This window comes from Monodelphis domestica, chromosome 7 (genome assembly GCF_027887165.1).
Source record: "Monodelphis domestica isolate mMonDom1 chromosome 7, mMonDom1.pri, whole genome shotgun sequence".
Lineage (NCBI taxonomy): Eukaryota > Metazoa > Chordata > Mammalia > Didelphimorphia > Didelphidae > Monodelphis > Monodelphis domestica.
This window is the reverse complement of record NC_077233.1, coordinates 1,814,640-1,840,315: the sequence shown is the minus strand read 5'-3', so window position 1 is coordinate 1,840,315 and position 25,676 is coordinate 1,814,640. Positions and strand designations below refer to the sequence as shown.

The window sequence follows — 25,676 nt, the reverse complement described above, 5'->3', positions numbered from 1 at the left end:
GAAGCCAAGTGAACCCCCCTGCCCTCCACAAGGAATGTCACCTCTTGGACTTGGTTTCTTTGTCTGCACACTGGGACATCAGTGACCAGCAGATTCCAGGCCTCCTCCCTGGGGAGGTACCCACCCCCAACCGCCTGGCTCCCCTCCATGCCACACAGGTTAGAAGAAACTGAGGAACATCCTTTGTGGGAGGGGAGGCCACAGCCCTTGGGAAGGGGTCTCAGGCCCTAGTGCCTATTCACTGTTTCAGCTCCTGGGCTGCAAGGGCCGAGACGTCCAAGGGGGTGGCGTCCTCCAGCACCCAGCAGACCACCTCATTCCTTGGGGAAAATCCCCATACTTTCCCAGACCCTGTGGCAGTGTCACAAGCCGTCAGGCCCCTCTGGCCCCCACCTCCACACTGGGCCAGTCTGGCTCGGGCGGGCACTCACCTTGAGTCGTCGGCGATTCATTCGGACGTACCAGTTGGTGAGTGTGTCCACAAACTTGACTAGCCGTGGCACCACAGTGTACAGCCGGTAAGCTACGGTGACCCAAGAAGGAGGAATGGGTCCATGACCCGGCAGGGCCCATGAAGGCCTACATGTTGGCACCCCGTGAGCTCTACCCATAATCCCCCCTAGGTCTCTCCCAGGGAGCAGAGGTTACACCAGCCCACCAATGACCTTTCTTCTGGCTGCTCAGCCCCCAGCACCCACCCAGACTGCCCGATCGCCTGGGGTTGGGCTCGTCTCCCTGGGTGCTGACTGGACCTCACCTGCCATCTCGACCTCAAAGAAGCCGATGAGGGACTGCATGAAGGACAGGATCCATCGGTCCGTGATATTGCTGCTCTCCTTCACAGCATTCTCATTGTAAAGGAACTCCACCTGCTCCTCCTGCCAGGAACAGAGAGCAGGTGCTTTATGTGTGTTAGCCACAGGAGAGGGCCTTTCAAAGGAGTGTCATCCCCTGGCTGAAGTGACCAACTGAACAGAGGCCAGAGAAAAGATGGCAGGAGGGGGTGGCCCAGACCACTGTACTGAATGGACTTCAACATTCAATGATTCCTGACCGCTTCTCCAAGACGTGCCTCCACCTCCATCCATCTCCTCACTCTAACCGGGCCTCACTAAGGCCCGACTGGACTGATCCATGGGAGTCTAAGTCCAAGAGTCCAAGATTGGCATGTAACATGTGGAAAGGAGAGGCCTTCTCCAAGGCCAAAGAAATTTGGGGGCAGGTAATGGTGGTGAGCTGGGACATGGGTGGGAAGGCTTCAGGGCTCTCTATGGGGCCCTTGAGCTGGACACAGAAAGAAAGGGAAGGCAGAGCCAGAGAGTGAAGACACACCAGCCAGGGAGGGCAGCCTATTCATAGACCTGTAGCCCCCACTGGCTAGAAGTTCTGTGTGGCCGGAATACAGAAAGACCTCTGAAAAGGACAGACAGAGGCAAGTTGGACATGGCCTTGAACACCAGGCAAGAAAGTTCCAGGGACAACAGGGAACCCCTGCCTATTTATGAGCAGGAGGGACACGATCCACCCAGTAGGTGCTAAATAAATAAATGTTGACTGCTTATTAGATTGACTGACAATGGGATACCCAGGGACTTCTATTTAAGTCTGGACTTTTCTTTAGGAATGCTTAGAAGTCTTCTATTTTATTAAATGACCATATTTTCCCCTGTAAGAATATAGTTCATTTTGCTGGGAAGTTGATTCTTGGTTATAGATCCAGTTCCCTTGTTTTCCAGTATATCACATATCCATGCCTTCCCTTCCTTCCATGTGGAAGCAGCTGGGTCCTGTGTTATCCTAATTGTGGCTCCATGATAGCCAAATGGTTTCTTTCTAGCAGCTTGTAGTATCTTTTCCTTGGTCTGGAAGTTCTCGAACCTAGCTATAACATTCCTGGGCATTGTCAATTTGGGGATTTAATGCAGGGAGGTGATCTTTGGATTCTTTTAATCTCTACTTTATCCTCTTATTCAAGACTGTCAGGGCAGTTTTCTTGGATAATTTCCTGTAGAATAATATCCAGGCTTTTTCTTTTGTCATGATTTTCCAGTAGTCCAACAACTTTTTTTATTATTATTTTTTTAAACCCTCACCTTCCATCTTGAAATCAATACTGTGTATTGGTTCCAAGGCAGAAGAGAGGTAAGGGCTAGGCAATGGGGGTTAAGGGTCACACAGCTGGGAAGTGCTGAGGCCAGATTTGAAACCAAGACCTCCAATCTCTGGGCTTGGCTCCCAATCCACTAAGCTACCTGGTTGCCCCCCCTCCCCAACTCTTAAATTGTCTCTTCTGGGTCTATTTTGTAGGTCTGTTGTTTTATCAGGTATTTTTTTAATCAGGTATTTTTGAGATATTTCATATTTTCCTCAATTTTTTCATTCTTTTGATTTTGTTTTATAGACTCTTGCTGCCTTGTGAAGTCATTTGCTTCTAGTTGTTGGATTCTAGTTTTTAAAGACTGAATTTCATTCTTGCCTTTTTGATCATCCTTTTCCTTTTAGTCTGTTTCTCTTTTGTAGGTCATCTTTCACTTTCTTTGCCTCATTTTCAAGCTGGTCAATTCTGGCTTTAAAGACACTATTTTCTTGTCTTAGTTCATGGGTCTCTGTTTCCATATGACCTATTTTGCTTTTTAAATTCTTTCCCCAATTTTCTTCAGTCTCTCTTAATTGTTTTTTTGAATTATGTTATGAGTTTTTCCAAAGCTTATGTCCAATTCACAGGAGTTCCCAAGTTTTTGCTTGGTGTTCCTCGGTCCTCCTCTGTTCCATTTGTTCTTTGTTCATTACCTGGAGAGAAGATGGTGAGCTGACCTACTGTATTAATGAGCCTTGAGGCCAGATCTTCCCTAGCTGCTAGCAGAAGCTGAAGGTGAAGGTGTGGAGGCTGAAGGTAGCTGCCCTCAGTCCTCCTCTCTACTTCTTTCTGCCAGCCACCTCCCTGCCAGTTGCCCAGTCAGAGCCCTGAGCTTCTCATGGTGGTACCAAAGTACTCTGTTGTGGTTACGATCTTCGCCCTGGGATCCTAGTCAGCCAGATTCTTAGCCTGGGTCTCAGTGCAGTAGGTGGGTGAGGGGTCTTGGAGATTGAGCTTCCCTGTCCTCTGAAGGCTTCTTATCTGCACTACTGATAGGCAGGATTAAGCCTGTGGTGTTGATCTGAAGAGCTGGATGGATGTGCCCTGAAGCCAAAGCATCCAGAGGCAAAGGCCAAGATGGAGGAGTAGTGGCTGAAGGCTGTGACCAGGCTGCTCTCCTTTCTGCCCCTCTCCTCTAGCTGGCTCCCTTGCCAGTTGTGGTCAGAGCTCACCCTAAATATGTGTCTGGAGTAGCTGTAGTAGCAAAGCATTCCCTCTGGGCTGAAGCCCTCACCCCGAGATCCCAACAATCGCCTGAGCCTCAGCATAGTAGGTAGGGAAGGGGTCCTGGGACCTTTCTTCTTTCTTTTCCTTAAACCAAAGAATTCAGCCTTCTCTGTGTACTTTTTAAGTTGAATTGAGCAGGAGAGTCTCCTGGCTCTGTCCTGTTGTTGCATTTGGTTTTATGTTCACCTCAAAGTGCTTTGTTTTTAATTGTTGTGGAAGGGTTTTGACAAAGGACTCGACTTTCGCTGCTTCTAAGCCGCCATCTTGACCCTGTCTCCAACCAGACACTTCTGGAAGGCCAGAAACCTTTCACTTAAATGTGTCTCATGAATTTCGGAATCCCTCCATAATATCTCCTCCAGGCTTGAAGAGAGCCCAGAAAACAAGGGGCTGAGCAAAACTCAGTCATCTCCAACCAAGGCTGCCCACCCCAAGGCAGAGCCAGCCATGTCTCCATTCCTCTCCAGGCAGGCTCCAGATTCCTGACACTTACTAAGGGCCATAATAAGAGCCTATGAATGATGGGAGAAAGAAGAGAGTGGACAGAGAAGCTAGCTGAAGAAAGGAGATGACTCATAGGACATACAATCAGCAGGGTCTGGGGTGCTCCTGAGAAGGAGCCACAAAAGAGAGCACCTCAGACATGACAGTCTACTCAGGCCCACAAAGGGCTAGATACAAAGAATGAAGGCATCCCCACGTGCAGAGAGCGGACCAGCTGATGTGTGAGGGCAGAGGAGGAAGGAGATGGAAACACTGGCTCATGGCTATCTGTTGGGCACAGAACCTGGAACACAGTCAATGGCTAATAAATGCTGACTGACAACAGGTCTAACCCTTCCACATAGCCCCCTCTGAGACCTGGTTAAGGCACCTTCTTTATACAGGTGGAAACTGGCCAAATGGCAAGAAGCATATTGGAGAGTTTGTCCAAGAGGCAGGACACAGACCCCACAGAATGACCCAGCATTCACGGCTATGGGAGCTAGCCCTGACACCCTCGGGGTTTGGGTTCCAGTTGGGCTAGAAATGAGAACAAATCCAGGGGCAGGAAAAGATGGGGCAATCAGAACTGGCCAACCCAGAGAGGAGGCAAATAAAAATGGGAGATGGAAGAAAGGGTCTGGAGCAGGGTGAAACCATGCCAGAGAGGGCTAATGGGGGCACTCTGGACAGCATGGATTCCCAAGTTGTTTGAAGTGGAAAGGGGGGGAACTACCCCAAACCTCCTAGATAAGGGAGTGCCCCTGTAACACCTCCTTTTCCACCCACAGAAATTCTCCAACTGCATCGGGGAGAACAGGGGCAGGGGAGAGTTCTGCAAAGGGTCCTCCAAAGGCAGCCTTGTCTTTATGCTTAGGGCCTCTGCTGCCCAATTACAAAACCCTTGTGATTTGGCAGAATGCAGTACTGCCACAAAGAGCTGACTGACGAGCTAACTTGGGTCCTCAAAGGCCAGAGACAGGTCTCCTGAGGATGCTCCAAGCATGAACGGCAGGCAGGGCATGACCAGAAGACAGACGCCAACAGGCCTCACTGCAAGGAGACAGATGCGCTGAGGGGGTAGGAGGCAAGACTGAATTGGCCGTACCAAGCGCCAGCAGTCATGACCATCCACACAGATGAAACCAAGTGGATGAGGGCATCCCATGGCAGGGAATGTCACATTCTCTGGTGGCCACCAGCCAGTGTTTCCAGCAGACAGACAGCACAAGTGGACAGGGTTGCCCAAAATGAAACAGGAGGAGTGGCCCAGACTGCCTTTAGGATGCTACAAAGCTCATCTGATGACCCCAAACTTCTCAGAGAAACAAAAGCCCATTTCTCACCCCAACATCCTACAGTCTAGAACACTCCAGACTCCACAGATGGGAAAAGGAATGTGAAAGTGAGGGAGAAAGATGCAAAAGGCAGCCAGCAGCCAGCAGCCTACCCAAGACAAGGACCGAAGAGGACCTGCACCAAGACTTCTTTCTCCAGAAAAGCAGGCAATGGAAAAAAAAGAATTGGTGAAAGGGTCTATCTGTCTGTCTGTCTGTCACCCAGCACTCTGGCAACTCGATGTTTGGAGAAAGCAAGGAAAATTCCCAGCACAAGAGGATGAAGGGGCCAGGACTTGCAGGAATCAGGATCCCTGGAGGGAAGGGCCACATCAGGGAGAGAGCACACAGCTAAAGGCACGGCATGAAGCAGCCAAGCCCCAGCACTCTCCCACAACCTGGGAAAGGTGCCAGCCTAGATTCTGACCAGGAAGTCTCAGAAAGGAATGCCACTGAGGCAGTCTGCCACAAGAGGGTGGTGAGGGGGTGAGACACAGAGAAGGAAAGATAGTGAGAGAGAACATAAGAGGCAGAGATGGAGGGAGGAAGAGACAAGAGATAGACAGAGAGGGACAAAGAGACAGAATGTGAGAGACAGAGGAGAGACAGTGAGAGAGAACATGAGACAAAGAGACAGCAACAGGAGAGAATGTGAGAGAGATAGACAGGAGTGAAGATGAGAGAGAGAGACCAGAGGGAGGAAGAGACAGCAAGAGACAAGGAGACAGGAGAGAACATGAGAGACCAAGAAGGAGAGAAGATGAGAGGCAAAGAGACAGGAGAGAAGATGAGATAGACAGAGGAGAGATCATGAGAGACAAGAAGAGAACACGACACAGAGAGCAGGGACAGGTGCCCCCTCTGTCGCCCACTCCCCAAGAGCAGTGGGAGGAGGGGGCACACACCCCAGAGTGACTGTGTCCTGAGCAAGGGTCAGGCAGTGTTTATGGTCTCTAGGACAGGTCTCCCAGACCAAAGAAGCCTCTGAGCCTGCAGTGCCCCACAGGGCTTATGGAAATGGAAGTGAGGATGCCCTAGCCAGAGCTGGGGAAGTGAGTGTGAGCAAGTCCCTAAAGGTCCTGAGCTGGGCACACGGAAGGTAGAGGCTAAGTAGAGGCTAGGGCAGGAGCCCCAAGAGGGACTCAAAAGGAGGGAGGAAGGCTCATTGGGAAGCTGAAAACAGGCCCCCTCCAGGCGGGAAGGTCAGTCCCAGCTTAAAGCCACAAGGGATGGGGTCCCTGACAGGTCAGTCAGGCAAAAAAGGCTTAAGATGCCATCTGGGGCACCCTCCGTGCCAAGGCCCCAATGTCAGCCCAGGAGTCCCTTCCAGCCCCCTCCCTCAGCTGGTCTTTCTCAGAGAAGCCTGAAGGTCACTGTGCATCTCTCGTGACAAGCCCTCAGGGCACCGGCGGGCATGTACCTTATGAAGCCGAAGGATATTCTGAATGAGGAAGCGGTAGGCATTGTACCATGGGAGCAGGACATCTTTCAGGACGTCTCGCACCCCCTCCTCTTTGAAGCGCAGGTTCTCCGCTCGGACCACAGGGGAGTTGATGAGGTAAAGCCTGGAGCAGATGAAAGAAGGCTGCCGCCACACTGGGTAGGCCAGTCCAGGCAGCCCTCCCTCTGCCCGTTCCAGGGTTTAGAAGATCCATGATGAGCCTCAGCAGAGAGCTTCCCTGGCTGCACACACTGAGACCGGGGAGTGACAAATGGATAAATAGGTAGCCAGCCTGCTTCTGGAGCGCTGACCCACCTGGGGGGCTGACATTTTGGCCGAGGGACTCGGCTAGTCAGGAAAGGGGGTGGCATTTGGGGCTGGGGGGTAGCTGGACCCACAACATAATCCCTAGAGATCTGATGCCCCCTTGGGGGGAAGGAGGAATCTGTTTGGCTCAGATGATGGCCTGGATGGTGCAAACAGGGAGGGGGAGGAAATGAGCAGAAATGCTGGCTCCATAGATGGGCTAAATACAAACACTAAGAGGGGTAAACAGAGTCGAGGAGAGCCAACCATCGCTGTGGTGGGGTGGGGGTCTGTCTCAAAGAGGGGAGGACTCTGATAAGGGCCCTGTCCACCCTCCACCCCACCCACATCTGGCTCTTCTCCTTCCCTCACCCCTTGCCAGGCCCCAAGGCTTCCCTCCATCTCTCTTCACGCCGATCCTGTGCTGTCTTACGGGCCCAGAGGAAGCCACCTAAGTGCTCCAGGACCCCAGCTGGGCCCTCATCTCTGCAAGGCTGTCATTTTCCACCTCCCAAGTGACCAACCCCTCTGCTGCCCACAGCGGCTCTTACAGACCTATGGACTCCTCAGACCTCCCCAGGGTCAAGGCTCTCTACTGCCTGGCCCCCAACCTCCTTTGTTCCACTGGAACTGCCCTCTGCAAAGTGACCACTGGCCCACATAGGCCACCTTTCCTTGCCCCTCCCCTTTCTGGACCTCTGGGCAGCCTAGCTCCAGCAATGCGACCCCCCCTGACCTCAGGCTCCCATCGCCTCTGATCTGGACTTCTGCTGATCCCTTAACTGGCCTCACTTTCACCCTCTCTAAATCTCTCCTCCACACAGCTCCAAACTGACTCCTTCACGTACACACTGCCCTTCCTACTGGACGCTGAGAGTCCTCACCCTGGCTTCTCCCATGTCCGCTGCTCAGCATCGGGCCTTCTGCTGTTCTGAGCACACAACACACCATCTCCCACCTCTGCTCCTTGCCCAGGCTGTGCCCCACCAGGCTGGAACACCCTCTCTCTTCCCCTCTGCCTCTCGGAATCCCTGGATTCCTGGAAGACCTCACTGCGGCCCCAGCTTGGTGCTGAAGCCCTTTCTGGGTCCCGCTGGGCTATCTCCTCGGTTCCTTTGTAAAGTCCCCTCGTCTCTCTGGCAACTCTCCTCTCCTACTCCCTGAGGGCAGATGGCATTGGCCTTTGGCTCTCTAGCACCTGAGAAAGGCTGTCTGCTTGCCAGCAGCACCCAGAGACAAGCCATAGCAGCCCCCCGGCAGAGAAGAAGCATCTGTGGGACTCTCACCGCAGGGCATCGGCTCCGTATCTGCTGATGATGGCCGTGGGGTCGGGGTAATTCTTCTTCCGTTTGCTCATTTTCTGGCCATCACTTGGAAAACAAAGGCAGCAGCATCAGGCCCCTGCCCTTAGGAAGGCCCGAGTGCCAAAGCCAGCTCTGCCCAGTCGGCTGTGGCTGTACTGAGCCCATTTCCAAAAAGGGTTTGCCCTGTGCCCACTGTCAGCTGGGGTAAAAGAGTGACGGTGGCCTCTTGTGAACTCTGCCAACTTCTCCTGGAAGCCTGGTCCCCATTGTGACTCAGAGCCCCCGCACCCATGGAAGCCCAGGGCTCAGGGACAGACAGGAAGGCCCAGAAACACCCCAATGCTAGTGTCCACAAAGAATGGGAATCAAATGGATGCCCAGAGACTGGGGAACGGCTGAACCCACTGCTGTGGCACGAGGCTGGGTGGGAGATGCCTGCTGCCCCGGACCACCCCATTCTGAGCCTTGATGTGCCAGTTCCCCATCAGGGTGGTAGCTCCCTGCGGGCAATGCTTCACAAAGGCCTCGTCAACCCGAAGAGAGAGCAGGAAAGTGGGAGGAAGGCAGAGGTAGGAAGGCTGAGCATGGCTCTGCCCTGGCGCTCCCTGCAAGGGGCCATCCCTTCACCCCAGGCCCATCTCAGCCTTCCTGTCTCAGCCACATCCTCCTGGCAATCTCTAAAAGGTGTCTCTGCTGGGTGCCAGGGTGAGATGGGCAGTGGGATTGGGCAGCTAAGGGTACTGCCCCGGGTCTGTCCTCAGGCGCTCTGTACCTGGCCAGGATCAGTCCGTTGGCGATGACGTTCTTGAAGGGAGGCTTCCCAAAGAGTGCGGTGGACAACACCAGCAGAGTGTAGAACCTGAGCAGAGGACGTCAGGTCAGTGAGCCCAGAAGGGGACCCCACATTGGTAATTCCAACGGCCAGATGCCTAGAGCCCTCCCATTGCAGAGCTTGGAAGTGGCAGGCACGTGGAGCAGGCGGTGCCCTCCGTGGCTGTCATGCTCTCAGGGGAGCCCTGGAGTTGCTCTGGATGAGGCTGGGTTGGCCCCAAGGGGCCCCCAGGGACCGTTCCCCTGTGTCCAGACCCCTCCAATGGGGAGCTGGTGCCCATGTGGTTGAGCTCTTTGTGTGGCATCTCCAGGGAGCAGCAGCCCCCCTCCGACCAACTTCCTGGACCCCCATCTGAACCCCTCGGCCCCAACAGCATGCCTTGTACACTGTCTCTTCCTCTGAACACAGGGGCCACGTTAGCGTCCTCTTTAGTCCCAGCCCCAGCCGAAAGGCTTTTGCCCATGAGGGAGGCAGATAGCCTGCCTGGGCTGCTCTTGAACCATCCCTCAACCTCCCAAACAGGGCTGAGGGACTAAGCTTCCCCATGTGCCAGGCCCCAAGCGGCCTCTGGGTATGCCAAGCCCCTCCCAAAAACCTGGGGCCCCAAGGCTTCTTCAGCCCCCCTGGTGTGTGCTCCTGGGGACAAGCTGGGGATCTGAGCCCCAGATCCCAGTTCACCGAATTGTCGGCGAGGGCAGGAAAGCGCTTGTCCCACTCTCCCCTCTTCTCCAGTTCCCTGGTCCAGCTGGTCAGTCCCCACAGGGTGGCAGCAACCCCGGTGGCCTCCAGCCCTTGCACTCACCACCCGCGTGTCTGGTCGATGCCTTCAGCAATGAAGTCGGCGGGGAAGGCTTCCTCAAAGTCCCGCTTGTTCTCAAAGGGGTAATGGACCTGGGCATAGGGCATGCTCCCGCTCTCGAACCAGCAGTCAAAGACCTCGGGCACCCGGCGCAAGGGGCCCTTCCCCAGGCGAGAAGGGATGGTCAGGTGGTCAATGCTACAGAGAAAGGGAGGGAGGGAGGGAGACCTTGGCACCGAAGAGGGTGGGCACTGGACCGAGGCCCGAGGGGAGCAGATCCCAGACTGACCTCTCCCTGTGCAGGTCGGAGAGCTTCTCTCCTGTCAAGTCTTCCAGCTCCGCCACGGACCCGACACAGACCACCTGCCCAAGACCGCAAGGCCACATGTCAGAGCACGGAGTACGACGAGGACTGTGCGTTCTGACACTGGGCACAGGTTCTCAGGAGGTGGTCCCAACCCCAATCCCTTTGTGGATTGGCAAGACTACGGTGTGTTCCTCAGAGAGGTGGGCAGTGAGATCCAGGGTCTCTCAGCCTCGGAGCCGGGGCTGGTACCAAAGCCTGGGTGCCCCAAACCGAGGGCCGTAACCTCCAGGGCTCTATTTGAGGAGGAACCAGTAGAGGAAGAGAAGGGGCTTCCTCCTCTGGGAGTGGCAAAGCCTTGTCCCTTGAGCCTCAGCTTGCCAAAACAGAGGGGTTCGGTTGACTGGACACTGTCCATGGCTCCTCCTGGCTCCATGGCTGACACCCAGGATGTGGGGCACCGCCCTGCACCCTTACCTCCCATCTTAGAATCAATATTAAGTATCAGTTCCAAGGCAGAAGAGTGGTAAGGGCCGGGCACTGGGGATTAAGCAACTTGCCCAGCTAGGAAGTATCTGAGACCAGATTTGAACCTAGAACCACTCCGCCCTCCCACCCCGTCTGCAGACCTGGCTCTCGACCCACCCATACCTCTTCAAAGTCATCGCTGACCCACAGGGGGATTGGGGTACCCCAGTATCTGTTCCTGGAGATGGCCCAGTCACGGGCATCTTTGAGCCAATTTCCAAAGCGCTTTTCCCTCACAAACTCAGGAACCCTGTGGGAGAAATTCAGATCACGAGGGGAAGAGACATCACCAACGACTGCCCTGCTCAGTGCTTTTGGGGTGTTGGATGGCACCAAAATGGCACAGCTTGAGAGGCTAGAACCCCCCTGTGTAACCAAACTAAAGGCAAGGCCCAAAGTTGCTCCCATCCGGTAGTGAGCCTCAGGGGCTCTCCTAACTTGGAGGGCACAGGGACTGCTCCATGCCAGGGCACTCACTTCTGCTCACAGGACCTAGCAGTAAAGGCCTTGAATGGGCAGAACTTGGCCAAGTACCTTCCTCGACCACCCCCCAACCCTGGAAGAACTCAGGCCGTCCAAGTCCGCTGCAGACAGAGAGGCTCTTCTCACTCCACCGAGCTGCCAAGTAGCCAGGTGCCCTTGGGCTGGCAGAACAGTATGGGGATAGGGGGCACAAGGAGAGGCAGGAAGCCACAGAAAGAAGGGGCTTAGTTCCCAGTGGGAGAAGATAGATGGAAGAGACTCAAGGTGAGGGAAAGGGTGGCCAAGTTGTGCCCTGAAGGAAACCGAGAGACCTAGGAGGAGAGGAAGAAGGGGCACATTCCAGCCCGGGCAAGGCCTGCAGTATTAGGAGGGAGGCTGGCTCGGGCTCAGGGTAGCCTTCAAAGGGGCCCCAAGATGGCACATGCTGTGGAGACAAGACAGGCATCACCAAGCCCAATGGGAGGAGTGAGAAATCAGGGCAGAAATCCCCAAAGGTCCACCACAGGCAGCTCGATGGGCAGCCGCTGAGTAAGTGGTCTCTGGGGGAAGGCAAGTCTGCCTTCGAGGAGCTCCCCCTTCAGGGAGGGAGGCCCAGAGATAGAGACTAGAAGATACCCCAAGAACAAGAGGTGCCTGGGCTGCAGGCCCACAAGTGGGGGGCTGAGGAAGACAAGTGTCAGTGGGCTCTGGGGGGAACTGGATGTCTTATGAGGTGCCCACAGGAGCAGGTGGGCAGAAGAGAGAGCTAATGGGAGGCCATGCTTAGACAGAACCTTTGGCAGAGGATGTCCAAAAACCAACCTGAAAGAGGGCCAGTGGCCCAGCAGGGTAGCCCTATGCCCTTCCCTGAACTCTTTCCACCTTTCTTGGATCTGCTGAGGACTCATTTTAGGGCCCCCCTGCTGCAGTCATTTCCAAGATGATGGTCACCTCACTATGCACATGGCAGAGAGCCCCGGGGCTCTGTGCCCTGAGGCCCATTTCTAGTGCACAGGTAGACTCAAGTGGACAGAGCACTTCAATCTTGGCGAGTGGCAGAACTGCCGCCAATGCCAACAAGATGGAAGTCAATAGGGACAAATGCCAGGGCTTGCTCTTGGGCACAGAAAGACCCACTCCAAGTCTAAGACGGGGGAAGAGCATGGCTTTGCAGCTGCTGCTCATGGACTGAGGGCCCACACCAGGGCTGAACAGGGCTCACCAAGAGCCTGTGAGCCATCAGAGGGGAGGCCTCACTGCAGATCCCTGGGCAGCACTGGGCTTGCTTCTGGGCATCGTGGTTGCAGATGGGCACTGAGAGGAGGGAGGGTATCCCAAGGAGGGCAATCAGCATGGAGAAGGGCCTGGAGTCTACAGTACATAGGGCAGGAGGAACCCAGAGTTGTCTCCTAGGCTGGGAAGGGCTGCCCTAGGCAGAGCCAGCTCCTTGTGGCTCCAGAGGGCACCAACAACCAGAGTCAAGGGGCAGACTCAGAGCCTTGCAGTCAGGACACTTCCTAACGCGCAAGAGCCATCCCCAAGTGGGGGTGGGCTCCTGCCACCAGTCACTGGACAAGCACTGGTCAAACACTGAACCGGCTGGTGGTGGCGTCCCTTCCCATCACATCAGCGATGCCATGACTGCCAGAGAATTCTAAGAGGGCCGAATGTGTGTGTGAGAGAGAAGCAGGGACAGAGAAGAAATGATTTAGGTTCTAACGGGGACTCCTGTGCCTCCACGAGATGCCTGGAGGCAGTGCCCGGGCCCTGGGGCTCACCAATAACAGTGGTCGTTGTTCTCCAGAAGCCTGTCCACCATGTGCTCCACCCTGACAAACCAGCTCGGGACGGCTTTGTAAATCAGTGGTGTGTCGGACCTAAGGAAGTGAATGGAACCCATGACCCGTCTTGATTGAGAACCAACCGTTCTGGGCCCGTCAGTCTCATCCTGGGGCTCTGGGAAGCCCATCTTGACATGGCCCCCTCCCTCTGACCCCTGAACTAGGGCAGTGTCCCCTGTGCCCCGCTTCAGGAAGGTGGCTGCTCACGAGTGCCTGGACAGGTAGAGGGAGCCCCAGAAAGCACTCCCAAGAACATGATGGGCCCCAAGCAGCCTGAATGGCAGAAGAGGCCGGTGAGCCAGCGACCCTAAGACCTGCACAAAGGGGAAGATCTCAGTTCAAGCTTGGGGGGCTTCGAATCAGCTTCCCTCTTTCCCTAAGACTTCCGTGTCCCTCATTCCCGACGAGTCAGTGAACACCCCAAAAGGCTTTTATTCTTCACTTACTGTGCGCTGGGCAGAGCACAGGGGGAGCAGACAGGGCCTGGCCACACTGGGCAGGGCAGCTCTCACTCACTGGAAGAATGAGCTGACCCCAGACTTGGAGTGGGGCACCCCTTGTGTCCCCAGGATCATGGCCCATGTGGGGACATGCCTGAGCTCTGGCCATTCCACCACAGGGTCCATGTTCCCAATTGGGGTCCTCCCACAAGTGCCCCGACTCCCTCCTGCCTCTCTCACTTATCTCCATACGCCAAGAGTGAGTCCCAGAGCTGGGAGCCTGGGGGAGGAAGGGAAGCTGCCTGAGGGGCACAGGCCTCACCTCCAGCAGAAAGGGTAGTTGTGACTGAATGTGCCCGCCAGGAGGAGTCGGCCTTGCTCCTTGATGGTCCGGATGATGTTCTTATCAGCATCCTGTGGTGAAAAGATGAGACACTAATGGGATGATGGGAAACAGCCAGCCCGGACTCCCCTGGACCATTCAGCTGTGGGCCCCTTTCTGGCCCAAGCTCTGCCACAGTCTGGCTCAGGGCTGGGCATGAAGGGACCTTTGGGAAAGACTGCCTGGGCAGGGGACAATGTGAAATCCTCCCATAGTGCCGATGGCAAAGAGAACCTGGCAGCTCCTGCCTACAGATGGAGGGGCACAGGAAAAGGTCTAGGGGAATGTGGGGGATGGAGGGGAAAGGAATCCATCTCTCCAGAAGGCCTATCCTTCCCCAGCCCTGTCCTGGATGCTTCCTGTGCCCAAAGCCTCTGCCATGCCTTGTCCGCTCCTCCCAGCCTATGAGGCAGAGGTGACAAGCCCAGAGATGCCTCAGCTGAGACTTGAGCCAGCACCTGGCCCAATGGAGCTGGCGTCCACAGGAAAAGGGACCAGGAAGGCAGGCGATGGGCAGAGAGGGGGCCTTTGTCATAATCTCAGCAGCTGGCATGGGCTTTGCAGAGGGTGTCACATGCGGTCTCCCTCCATCCTCAGAAGCATCCAGGAGGCCAGTGCTACTGGCGTCTCCATTTTACGGAGGAGCAGACTGAGGCTAAGAGCAGTTAGGTATGTCTCACTCAAGATCCCACAGCTGCTCCATGTCAGCGGCCTGGCACCTGCCCCACCAGCCGGCCCTATTCTCTGACTCTGCCCCATTAAGGCTCTGGGGCTGGGCAGCCTCTCCCCTAAAGGGATGCTCATGTGCCCTGCCCTAGGCCCCCTGCTCTTCTCTAAATGAGCCTTCTCACCTGACCCAGATCTATCATTCCTCTACTTTTCCCGAAGGCTCAGTGCCTCAGTTGGTCCGTCAGTCAACAAACATTTATTAGACCCCTACCACGTGTCAGGCAAAGGTGGCCCCTGCCCTCGGGAGCTCCCACTGTAATGGGGGAAACAAGCAGCAAACCAACATGGACAAGCTACGGACGGGGCCAAAATGGAAGGAATGAGTCCAGGGAGGCCCTGGGATGAGAGCGTTCCAGCCGGGGGGCACAGCCAGGGAGAATGCCCAGAGGGGCAGCAAGAGGCCTCCAAGGGCCCTGGATGCTGACCAGAGGTTCAATCAATCAACGTTTGCCTGACCGCTCCGGGCTGCGAGGCTCATCTTTCCCTCTTCGCCTCACCAGCATGCCAGGCTCCCTGTGAGGCCACCCTCACCTCCTCACTCTTCCAAGGTTCCTCCATGTGCCCACCTCCTCTGCTGTCTATGCCACGTGCCCATCTCTGTCACGGTCGCCCACCTATCTCCTGCCCCTCCACCTGAGCACTCAGGAAGGCCGGCGTGCTGCCGACTGTGAAGCAGAAGCTAAAGCTCTTGCTGTGAGAGGGGCTACAATGCACCATGTCCAGAGGGCACCGCTGACGCTGCCTGTTTATCCAAAGTATCACGCTCATCCATGGTTCTTTCAGCTAGACCAGACTGTCTCCTTCCTGGCCGGTTCTTTGGGCCTGGCATGTGGGCACAAAGAAGGCTGGGGAGCCCTGGCAAGGGCAGCTTGAGGAAGCCCCCTCCCCCAGCGCTCCAAAGGACACCAGCCTGATCTCTGCCTTGTGCCCAGAGGGACGGGGATGCCTCATACCCCATGGGATTTAGGACCGAGTGCTCCACACAGGAATTGGACATTCTGTGGGAGATGGCCATCCCCAAGGGCTTTCTGGTCGACCATTGGAGGAAGCTCCAGACACCAGAGAATGGGCCTCCCAATGTCCCCGGTCAGCCGAGAGAAACCAGTGGCACAAGTCAGAGCTGGCCACCCCCTACCTTCACGTACTGCCCAGCAAAGTCAGGGACTTCAGGGGTAAAACAGCCGGACGCGTCGACAGGACACACCGGGACAGAATCTTTCTGGATGATGTTGGAGTCCATGCAGACGCGGTAATCGTCCTGAGAAAGGACAGCAGGGAGAGGAATTCATGAAGTGGGAGGGACAAGGGAGGGGCCGAGGGGGCTCCAGGCTGGCGCTGCCCTCCCAGCCCTCCAGGGGATGCCTCACAGCTCCTCAAAGAACAAACCGCCTTGTGGCCCAGCCTGGGAAGGATGTCAGCTAGCCTTCTCCCCCTGCCCACCCGTGCCAGGCTGTTTGCTGGGTGCTCAGGCAGACCATTGAGGGTTAGCTTTAATCCTGCCCAGGCCTGGGGCATGCCCTCGTCAGTGCTGGGGTCCTTGATTCCACAGCTAGATCAGTCCTGGGCAGGATGATGCTCCTCTGTGGGCACCCCTCCAGGTCACGGGCCTCAATGGGGCTCCCCTGATTTTTGGTTTTTCCTCCAAAACCCTGGTCTGTGGGCTCAGCCCCCTGCCCCGGCTTCCCACCTTCTGATGCCCCCCCTGGTCTCTTTGGGCATTCTGCTCCCTTCTTTTCTCCTGGACTGGTTTCTCAGGGTCTTCCTAACATCCCTCCTGCCAATGCCTGATCTCCTCTCCTGAACACCCTGGGCAGTCCCCCACCTGGGCATCTGATCTGCCGCTCCCCGGCTCCCCCTTCGCACCCTCTGATCCTGCCTGGACCCTCCCTTCCAGTAGCAGGTTCCAGCAAAGCGACTGGGTATGGGTGAGGAGACGTGCTTGTCACCCATACTTGTACCCAGAAGAGAGAGACCTCGTCGGGGCCTTCTTGTGGCCTCTGGTCTCAGATTTCAACTCCTCAGGGGATCTGCCGTCCGTCAGTCAGTCGTCAACCAGTCCTATGAGGGCCCCGAGGTGGGCAGCGACCAGTCCTGTCCTCGAGAGGCTCCCAGTGTGTGCCCCCAGGGGGAGGTTGCCCACGCTTCCCCCTCATACTCACAGCCCCAAAGTACGGTGCCTGGTGCACCACGCCCGTGCCCTCCTCCCCCTTCACGTAGCTGTCCACGAGCACGGTGAAGGCGCCATCTGCTTTACACTGTGGGGAGGCAAAGAGATGCCCCGCTCAGAGTGCCGGCGGGTTGCCCTTGGGGGTCTGGGCCTCCCCACACCCGGCACTGAGGGGGACGGGGGAGATGTGAGGGGGGCTGGCTGAAATCTGACTGTCCTGAGAATAAACGGGGCCTCATGGGGCTGCCTGCCGGAGTCTGGCCCATCCATCATGAGCAGCAGGAGACCCCCAGCCAGAGCGGCTCCCCTCCCCGCCCACCTGTGCCGGCCTTGGGCGAGCCTGGGGGAGGCAAGTGCTCCCCAGATACAGGAGCAGAGGCTCAGGGGCTAAGGCCCTGGTCTGTGGCCCAAGGGCAGGCGCTCAGAGATTTCCCAACAAGGGGAGAAAAGGGCCTCAGGAAGGCAGGCGCCACCTTACCTTAACAAAGTACTCAAACAGCGGCTTATAGCGCTTGCCTTTGAGAGAAATGCCAGGAAACCTAGAAGGGAACGACGAGTTTACGATGACAATCCCCGCTGAGGGTCAGAGAGGCAGCGGCTGGCCAACTCTCCCATGCCCATCCCTGACGGACGCTGTTCCTTGGCAAACCCACAAGGACTCCGCTCACCTCTCGAGGATCACGTAGTCACTCTCTGACTTGTACAGGGCCACCAGTCTGGCTTCCATCAAGATCAGGACCCTTCCTGTTGCATCTGAGAAACCAGCCAAGGGGATCAGGGGTCAGTTACGGGCACAACAGCCAGCCAGGCGGCTCCTGCTCCGCCTCAGGCCCCAAAGCAGCACCATCAAGGCCTCAGTCACCTCCATGCCCCAAGCAGGGACCTTGGGCACATGCAGGGGAGCAAAGAATCAGCCTGAGCCTGGAAGCAGGTAATGCGGCCTTTCTGGCTCCTGTTGTCGCAGGAGGGGGCACCATCTGAAGGCTGAGTGAAAAACCAAAGCTGATAAGCCTTGGTCAGTTGGCCCCTGGGTGCTCAGGGCTCCAGGGGCCCAGTCTACACCAAGGGCTCTCTCCTCTCCCCCACAATCAGCAACATCCCATGTGCCACTGGAGAAGACGCGAGACCCATGAGGCCTCAGTTTCCCAGGCGGTATGCTCAGGATGCCCAGGAGTCCTAGAGCTGAGCCCACCCTGAGCAGGGGAGAGGCTAAAGAGTGACCTTAAACCAGCAGGACCAAGAAAAGCGGGGAACCGAAATTTCCTTTGAAGGTGGGAGAGGGAATTTAGGGAGAAGGCCCTTTGGAGGCCGGGCAAGTCTTCACTCTAGTGGATCCCAGAAGCCTGTTCAATCAGACCCAGCCAGCCCAGGAAAGGGAAGACCTGTGCCAGCCAGCCAGGAGACCAGAGGGAACCAAATGACAGGGCCCAAAGGCTTCCAGAGGGGCAGGCTGCCTTGGCCTGGCCGGGCCCCGGGGGTCTGTGCTGGGCAAAGAGCAGGAGCCTGGGAACAGACCTCCAAGGGACTGGCTGGAGGCGCTTAATAAATGCTGACCTCTGACCTGAGCCCCTCGGCAGGGACAATGATCTTCCCTTAGGTGGGAATGTGCCATGAGGATAACGGAATCATGAGGCGGGGAGCTGCTGGCTAACAGGGACCACTTCCTCTCACACTGTGTGGCACACAGTAGGTGCTTAATAAGAACCTGTGGATCAATGCCTGCAGAGGACCTGGCAAGCCTTAGTTGCTGCCCACTGGTGAGTCATCACCACTGTGGCTGGTTCTTACTGACCACAAGCCAATTTGGGGGGGTTACGGTCTTTTTTTTCTTTTAAATCGCTACCCTCTGTCTTGGAATCAATGCTGTATATTTGTTTCAAGACAGAAGAGCAGTAAGGACTAGGCAACAGGGGCTAAGTGACTTGGCCAGGGTCATCGAGCTAAGAAGAGTCTGAAGCCAAATTTGAACCCAGGACTTCCTGTCCTTCAGGCCTGCTTCTTTATCCATTGAACTTCCCAGCTGCCCCATATCTCATTTGGTCTTCGCAACAGCAGAGACAAAATGATTTGACCAGGGTCATACGATAAGGGTGTGTCTGAGCCAATTTAAACTCAGGACATCTTGTGTCCATCTAGTTGGCCCCTCTCAGGGTTGTTGATAAGCAGGAGCCCAGCTCTGGGGGTGAGGATGCCCCATACTTGCCTCGAAGTTTCACATACTGGAGGTCAGGATTCACACACAGGGCCAGGTTACTGGGCAGAGTCCAGGGGGTGGTGGTCCATGCCACCAGAGACACCGTTTCGTCTTCCTCCAGAGGGAACGTGACAAAGACCGAGGGATCTTGGACATCCTGAACCGAAGAAGGAACAAGAGGGAGAAATCTTGATTTTTCGATGGCAAACTCGGCACTTCTTTTTTTATTGTTTCTGCCCCAAACAAGCACAGAGACATCCTCAGTGCGGCAGTCTGGGCCGAAGAGAGAATCCAGCGTAATTACACCTCGTTTATCCGGCATCGTCAGGGAAAGCGTCCCCAGAAAACGAACGCTGAGCCAGGGATTCCTGTTACACGCTTAGCTTTACACACGTGTCACGCACGGCCGTGCCTCGGAAACAAAGGGGCCCGGGGCGATCGGCCCTCACTGCCCCGATGTCCTTCCGGCAAAGACTCTTCCAGGCCCCCCAGCAGGGCAGCTATGGTCTCTGGCTGGTTTCCCCCCTCCATGGGGAGCCGGCCACTTGTCAGGGGCCTCCACCTCACAGCCAGTCTGGAAGCTCAGCTCCTTAGCACGCACCACCACTGCAGACACTCGGAGAGCCCTGGCTTCTCCAAACGCCTTTCCTCAGCATCCCCCAATCTAAGGACCGGCGGGCACTGCGATGCCTACCTGAAAATGAAGCCACCACCGACTCCCAGGAGAGTTGTGACTCAGCAGACCCAGAGCCTCAGGGCCAGCTCTTCCCACTCTGCCCAGAGGCTTCTGCTGCCTTCTGTGTAAGGCTGTGGAGGCCACGAGGGGCCCCCACACGCGTGAAGCTCAGGAATGTGAGCAAAGGCCTGGGTCTTGGAGCAGCCATACAGGCCTTCGCACCTCCTGGGTCCTTTCCCACAAACCCGAGATCCTTGTCTAAAAGGACCCAAAGCAACGCTGAATCTTGGCTGAGCACACATTCCAGCCCCCAAGTCCCAGGTGACTCCCGTGGATCCAACCCGGAGGAGGCGAGGGGCAGGGGCCTGCCTGCGGATGGCCCAGGCTGGCAGAGCCGGGCCCCTGGGGTACGTAGGGTTAAGGAGCTCGGGCTGCTTCTCCACAGACCCACCCCCTGATTGCTGCCACGAAGTGGCTCCAGTTGAGGGTCCATATCTGGATTATCACTGATAGGAATTGGCCACGTGACGAATAAAGACCCTTCTCCTGTAAAAAGCCACGTCTGGCTCCCTCACACTGACTACAGTCCTACCTGCATGCTCTCAACTCTAACCTCCTCCCAGACAAGCCCACCTTCTCCAGGAAGCCCTTCCTAATTCCAGGGTCTTCCCTCTGTCCACTATCTCCCTTGGGTCCCATTTGGACATATGTTTGCGTGTCGTCTCCCCCACTGGACCAGGAGCTCCTGGAAGGCAGAGACCAGTCTTTAGCTGCTCTCTGTACCGCCAGGACTTGGCACAGTGCCTGGCCCACAGCAGCTGCTTTATCATGTCTCCTGATCGACCGCCCAGGGGGAGTCCTTCCCCTCTCTACTCCCCTGACTGGGGGCATGATGCTGCCCTTATTTCACAGGGCCTCGGGAATGCTCCCCGGCCCCCTTTTACCCTAACTGGAGCACGGGGGGCACACGTGGCCCCCCCCAGGAGAATGAATAGCAGGTGTCCTTGCGCTTCTGGGCTCTGACTGGGCAGGCAGCCCCAAGGTCTCTAAGACACGGCTGAGCAAGAGCTGCCAAAAGTCAGACCCCCAACCTGTGGCCAGCTGACCCAGTCATCAAGCCAAAGGGGATGCCCACAGCTGCAGATGAAGCCTCTGAACCACCACGGAAAGAGACACCCATCTAACAACTGGAAGGGCCCCGAGGGCAGCGGACAGCAAGAGGGGGGAAAGGGCACGCTGGCCTGGAGCCAGCTCCGGGGAGTGCCCAGGGGCCCAAAAGTTTCTGGGTCAGAAATGGCCCAGTTCTGGGCTCCTGGGCCCAGGCTGTGAGGAGCTCCTCCTCCTGCGGCCTGGCACGGGGGAGCGGCTTTAGAACGACGGAGGCTCTCTCCCCACATTCCTGACCACGTACATGGATGACGTTCCGTAAAGCACGAGTCCTGTCCCAACATGGGCCTCTGGCCAGAGACAGCTTGTGGACCCAAGGGAGCAGGCCCCAAACCACCCCTCGCTGGGCTTCGCTGTGACTCTTCTCTCAGCCCAGCCCACGTGCCACATTCCTGGCACTCGCGCACCACACGTCTAGGGGGGCAGCTGGGAAGAGGAAGAGACCCCCGGGGCAGACTCCTGAGAAGGCCTCTGTGTGGCCATCAGGGCCCAGAGAGCAGCGGCCTACCTTATAGTTCTGGTGAGACTCGAAGTTGGAGAGGGGAGTGTTGCAGGCTGTGGAGAAGGGCATCACCTTCACGCCACGGTACACCAGGCCTTTGTCGTAGAGCTGCCGGAACACCCACCTGGGGAGCGCCGGAAGCCCGTCAGCTTTCCCAGGAAGCAGGCAGGTCGCCTGGGCCTGTGAGCGAGTGGGGGTGAACCTACTCTTCCCGCCGCCCGAGGGCACCCTTGCGTCAAAGGATGAGCACGGGCCTGGGCTTCCAGACACCCGGGCCCAGCCAGGGCCAGCAGAAGGTGTAGTCTCATGCTGAAGCAGGCGTGTGAGCCCTGGGACACCGTGGCAGTCACGGGGGGGTGGGGGGCCTGCAGATGAGAAGGGCCCCAGCTCTGCTGGGAGGAGGAGGGGCTAAGGGAATCGAAGGGCAGGCTCAGGAGGAGGGTGGACGAAGGAAGGCCCGAGGAGCAAGTTCTCCCCGCCAAGCCCTAACCTAGCAGCAGGGCCCTTTCCGCCCCCGACTCACCACACGGTCTCCATGAACTGGGGATACAGGGTCTTATAGTCGTTCTCAAAGTCGATCCAGCGGCCCAGCCTAGAGATGGTGACCTGGTGGAGCAAGAAGAGGGCATCCGTGAGTGAGCATGCCTGCCACCCTCTGGGAGAGCTCCCCCAGATCAACATCTGCCCACCTATGGGTGGGGCACTGGGACCTCCTGCCAGAGGAGATGTGGGGGGTCTTGGGACCTTCTTGGGGACCTGCTGCTCTCACTTCAAGCACTGTGAAGGCAGACATGCCAAAAAGCTTTCTGGATGCTCGTTCAAGGTCTAGTTTGGATCAGCTGCGCCAACCCCCGAGTGAACAGAGAGAGCAATGAATGCCCCAATGTCCCTCAAAGGAGGCTGCCATCCCCAACCCGCAGGGCAGAAAGGAACGGCTCTTGTTCTGCCCATGGCCTGAGCTCCATCCCAGGCGTCAGACTCTGAGGAGGCCCCCGACCAAGCCCGGCTCTCCATACCTTCCACTCGGCAGAGTATCTCATGACGATGCCTCGGCACTGCCGATTGTACTCGGCGATGCCCATCTTGGCCACATCCTCGGGGCCTCGGATTCCCAGGAACTTGTCGATCTCGTATTCCTGAAAAAAGGAGTCCCACAAGGACTCAAGTCTGGCTCCCACGTTCCCATTGTCTGCCATCTGTGGTTCATTAGGGGCTCCCTGCTAAGGCTCTAATGCCCGAGACCTCAAAACCCCATGTTCCACGAAGCCAGGGCTACAGGAAAGGGGAAAGTCAGGCCAACAGAACCCTCAGGACGCTCCCCCTACTGGAGATGGAAGGTTGGAGTCCCACACCAGTCCCCGTGGCGAGGTGCTACCTACCACAGGTAAGCCATGGCAGTCCCAGCCAAATCTTCTGTCCACGTGGAAGCCACTCTGGTGGGCGTATCTGGTGACAATGTCCTTAATGGTCCCAGCAAGGATGTGGCCATAGTGGGGAAGCCCGGTGGCAAATGGGGGCCCATCATAAAATGTAAATCTGGCATAGAAAGAAGGCAGCAATATGACTTGGGTCAGGAAGACCCTGGTGTGTGCATGCGAGGGCCTGCCTGGCCCAGCCCTCCTCTCAGGGAATTTCCAGTCCAATCAGGGAGAGAACTGGAAGCTTCTAAATGTAACAAATGCTGCCAAACTGTGTGCGTGAGTGTGAGCACTGGTCACTGAGCAGGGTGGTGGCCCAGAGAACACACTTGGCACTCAGGATGCAGATTCTTGGGCCCCAGGAATGCCCAAGAAGGGCAAGAAGTGAGAGAACCCCAGGGAAGATCTGGCCAAGTGGGAGAGAGGGAGGAGGTACAGGGAACGGGCAGTGAGAGGGGCACTCTGCAGAGACCCGTGGGGAAGGAGGGAAGCTGGGCCTGAGAGCCACGACCAAGGGGATGTCACTGGGCTCTGGAGGCATTGCAGAGACAGGACCCAAGCTCAGGGTTGGGCTGCCAAGGCCCTCTGGGAGCAAAGCCTCTTGGGTCAATCCTAGAGTGGCCCCAGGTCCCCCTGGCTGCTCTGGCCCACTGACCTCGGCCTGTGCTTGGACTGCTTCAGGCACTCCTGGAAACAATTAAAGCTGGTCCAGAAGGCCAAGATCTTCTCCTCCTCAGCAGGAAAGCTGATGTTTTCTGGGACCTGCTGGACCATTGTGTCCCTAGGGAGAGAAGCAGTGAGTTACTCCTTGTCCCCTCAAGCCTGAGGCCCTCCCTCTCCCAGCAGGTCTCGGGGCTGACCACAGATAAATGCAGCCAAGCGCGTTGGTCCCACAACCACCTGCCAGTCATGCTGCCACCCAAGGACAGAAGCCAGAGGGAGCAAAATGCCATCCGCCCATGGCTCTTGCACTGAGGTCCGGCTTCCACAGAAAACAAGGGTCCCACCAGAGCAGAAAGACAAGTGAGGTGTGACTGTCCCCCCTCCTCCAGGCTCTGTGCTCCTGGACCCTGGGCTGACCAGACCTGGCTTTCTAGAAACAGCACTGAAGAGTTGACACTTCAGTTCAAGAAATGGCACTGCCCAGAGCAAGGCATGCCAGACACAAGCTAGCTCATCTGTGAAATGGGTCTGTTGCTGCGGGAGCTTCAGGAGCGCGGCCATGAGTGGGAAGGCCTTCACTCACTACTGTGATGCCTTCTTCTCTGCCTGCCCCTTCAGCACCATTCCAAGGAGAACCAGACATGCCTGAGGAAGCCTAGCCCGGGCACTGAGAAGGTGCCTCTGGGCACTCCCTGGCTCTTGGCCCTCACTAGTCCCTGGTCTCAGTCCATGCCTGGGCCACCCTACACCTCCCTCAGTTCCTGAACCTAATGATGCCCGCCATAGGGCAGCTCCTGGCAGAATCCTACTTCTGTCCCCCCCCCCCCCCAGTTTTCTCATCTGTAAAAGGGGCTTAGCTTGGCCCTCCCCTGCCTCAGTTTCCCCACCTGTAAAAAGGGTCCTGCCCAAAGAGCACCGACTGGCACCAGCATCTGTGCCTGTGGCAGTGACCGGGCTGTGGGGGCTGCCAGCGTGCAGACCCACGCATCCATCACTGCTGCCTTTCTCTGGGCCCGTCTACACCCGGAAAGGCCGGACTGACCACCGGCTTCCAGGAACCACAGGGCCGACAGGGGTGGAGAAGGGTTATCTGCCTATTGCCTGGGGAGCCCCCACTGGACGGGAGAGGGCACAGCGGTAATAGGGGGGTGCTCTGTCCTCCCCGTGGGGCGGCCGTCCCAAGAATGCCGGGAAGCTCAGCTGAGGCCCGCGGCGCCGCAAGCCTCCCACTTTACAGAGGGGAACTGTGGCAGGCAGCGAGGAGTCTTGGGCCGAACTGCAGCCCAGAGGTCCAGAGCCGCGGGGAGGATCGTCACCGGTCTCCTCCCGGAGGGAAGCTCCCCTCCTGGCTTCGGTTTCTCCCACGCACCTAAGGCCTCAGAGAAGATGACCCCGGGGAGAAGTGACCCCCAAACTAGAGCAGCCTGGACAGCCAGGGACTCACCTGCGCCTATCGGCGGAATGATGCAACCAGAGGAAAGCATGAGCGGAAGCGGAAGGGAGGGCCGGCCCTAGCGCGACCAATCAGTGTGCCGGAACCGCGGCTGCCCAACAACGTGACGACCCATTGGCGGAGCCAGTGTCCTAGCAACAGGAAAGACGCCGAGGGTGGGACCAGGCTGCAGCTTATCTCCCACCCTCTCAGGGCCTCAGTTTCCCCATCTGCCGAGTTAAGAGTACCAGCCATAACATGGTGGGAAGCGCATTACAGATGACCCCACTAGGCCTACCAGCATCGCGGGGCGGGGCCGTCAGCAAACCACTGTACAGCTGTGGAAACTGGCCCTCTGGGCCTCCCGTGGGTGGGCCCAACCACTGCCTAGCCAGGGATGGGAGCCCAGCCTCCCCCCCCCCTGCTCCCCCATCTGGGCACATGCTCTCATTGTCCCACGGGATGAGATGGAGCTCCAGGGGCCAGATTGTGGCCTGACTGTCCACTACTTGGGACAGGGCCACCCCCTGCAGGTCATCCAGCAGACTACCCTCCCTTCTGCTCTCAGGAACCTTCCACAGGACCTCAGGACAGCATCGGGTACCTCTGGGAGCCAGGACAGGCAGGCTCCCCTTTTCCCTCCGCCCCGAGTCATCCTGTTGCCTCTCAGCTTACCCTGAGCCCCGGAGCTGGGCCCATCCTCCACCCCCAAGTCATTCAGGGCATAAAACAAAGGAAGGCCTGGCATGGTGACTCCCAGGGGCCAGGACAGCAGAACCTGACCTCTGTCAAGGTCCCAGAGGGAGCTCCTGGGGCCCTAACCCTGTCGTGGACCCCTGGGTCCCATTCCCACATGTCTGTGGTGAGAATCCTATTTTACTCAAAGCCCCTATCAGTCTGGCCAG

General features: G+C 57.1%; 1 protein-coding gene and 1 non-coding gene across 4 annotated transcripts in view; both read right to left on the bottom strand.

Moving 5' to 3' along the window:
* IARS1 (isoleucyl-tRNA synthetase 1) overlaps positions 1-24,921 on the bottom strand; it is a 36,687-nt gene extending 11,766 nt beyond the window's left edge. The window contains exons 1-21 of one of the 3 annotated variants that reach the window (XM_001379479.4): positions 24,784-24,921; positions 23,332-23,457; positions 22,638-22,794; positions 22,275-22,394; positions 21,782-21,864; positions 21,265-21,382; positions 18,923-19,070; positions 17,388-17,472; positions 17,198-17,258; positions 16,712-16,807; positions 15,688-15,810; positions 13,764-13,855; positions 12,939-13,037; positions 10,822-10,948; positions 10,156-10,229; positions 9,870-10,064; positions 9,008-9,094; positions 8,218-8,301; positions 6,605-6,749; positions 758-878; positions 432-523 (exon numbers count right to left, since the gene is read on the bottom strand). In XM_001379479.4, the coding sequence (XP_001379516.1) occupies positions 432-523; positions 758-878; positions 6,605-6,749; positions 8,218-8,301; positions 9,008-9,094; positions 9,870-10,064; positions 10,156-10,229; positions 10,822-10,948; positions 12,939-13,037; positions 13,764-13,855; positions 15,688-15,810; positions 16,712-16,807; positions 17,198-17,258; positions 17,388-17,472; positions 18,923-19,070; positions 21,265-21,382; positions 21,782-21,864; positions 22,275-22,394; positions 22,638-22,794; positions 23,332-23,450 (2,226 nt within the window). In that variant the 5' untranslated portion in view covers positions 23,451-23,457; positions 24,784-24,921. Of the gene's footprint in view, positions 1-431; positions 524-757; positions 879-6,604; positions 6,750-8,217; positions 8,302-9,007; positions 9,095-9,869; positions 10,065-10,155; positions 10,230-10,821; positions 10,949-12,938; positions 13,038-13,763; positions 13,856-15,687; positions 15,811-16,711; positions 16,808-17,197; positions 17,259-17,387; positions 17,473-18,922; positions 19,071-21,264; positions 21,383-21,781; positions 21,865-22,274; positions 22,395-22,637; positions 22,795-23,331; positions 23,458-24,226 lie in introns of all 3 variants that reach the window. The other 2 variants (XM_056804025.1, XM_056804026.1) reach the window with 2 other exon arrangements.
* Positions 24,276-24,406, bottom strand: LOC130455702 (small nucleolar RNA SNORA84). The gene has a single exon (XR_008913801.1). It is a non-coding gene; the product is annotated as a small nucleolar RNA SNORA84 (small nucleolar RNA).
* Positions 24,922-25,676: the final 755 nt, after the last annotated feature.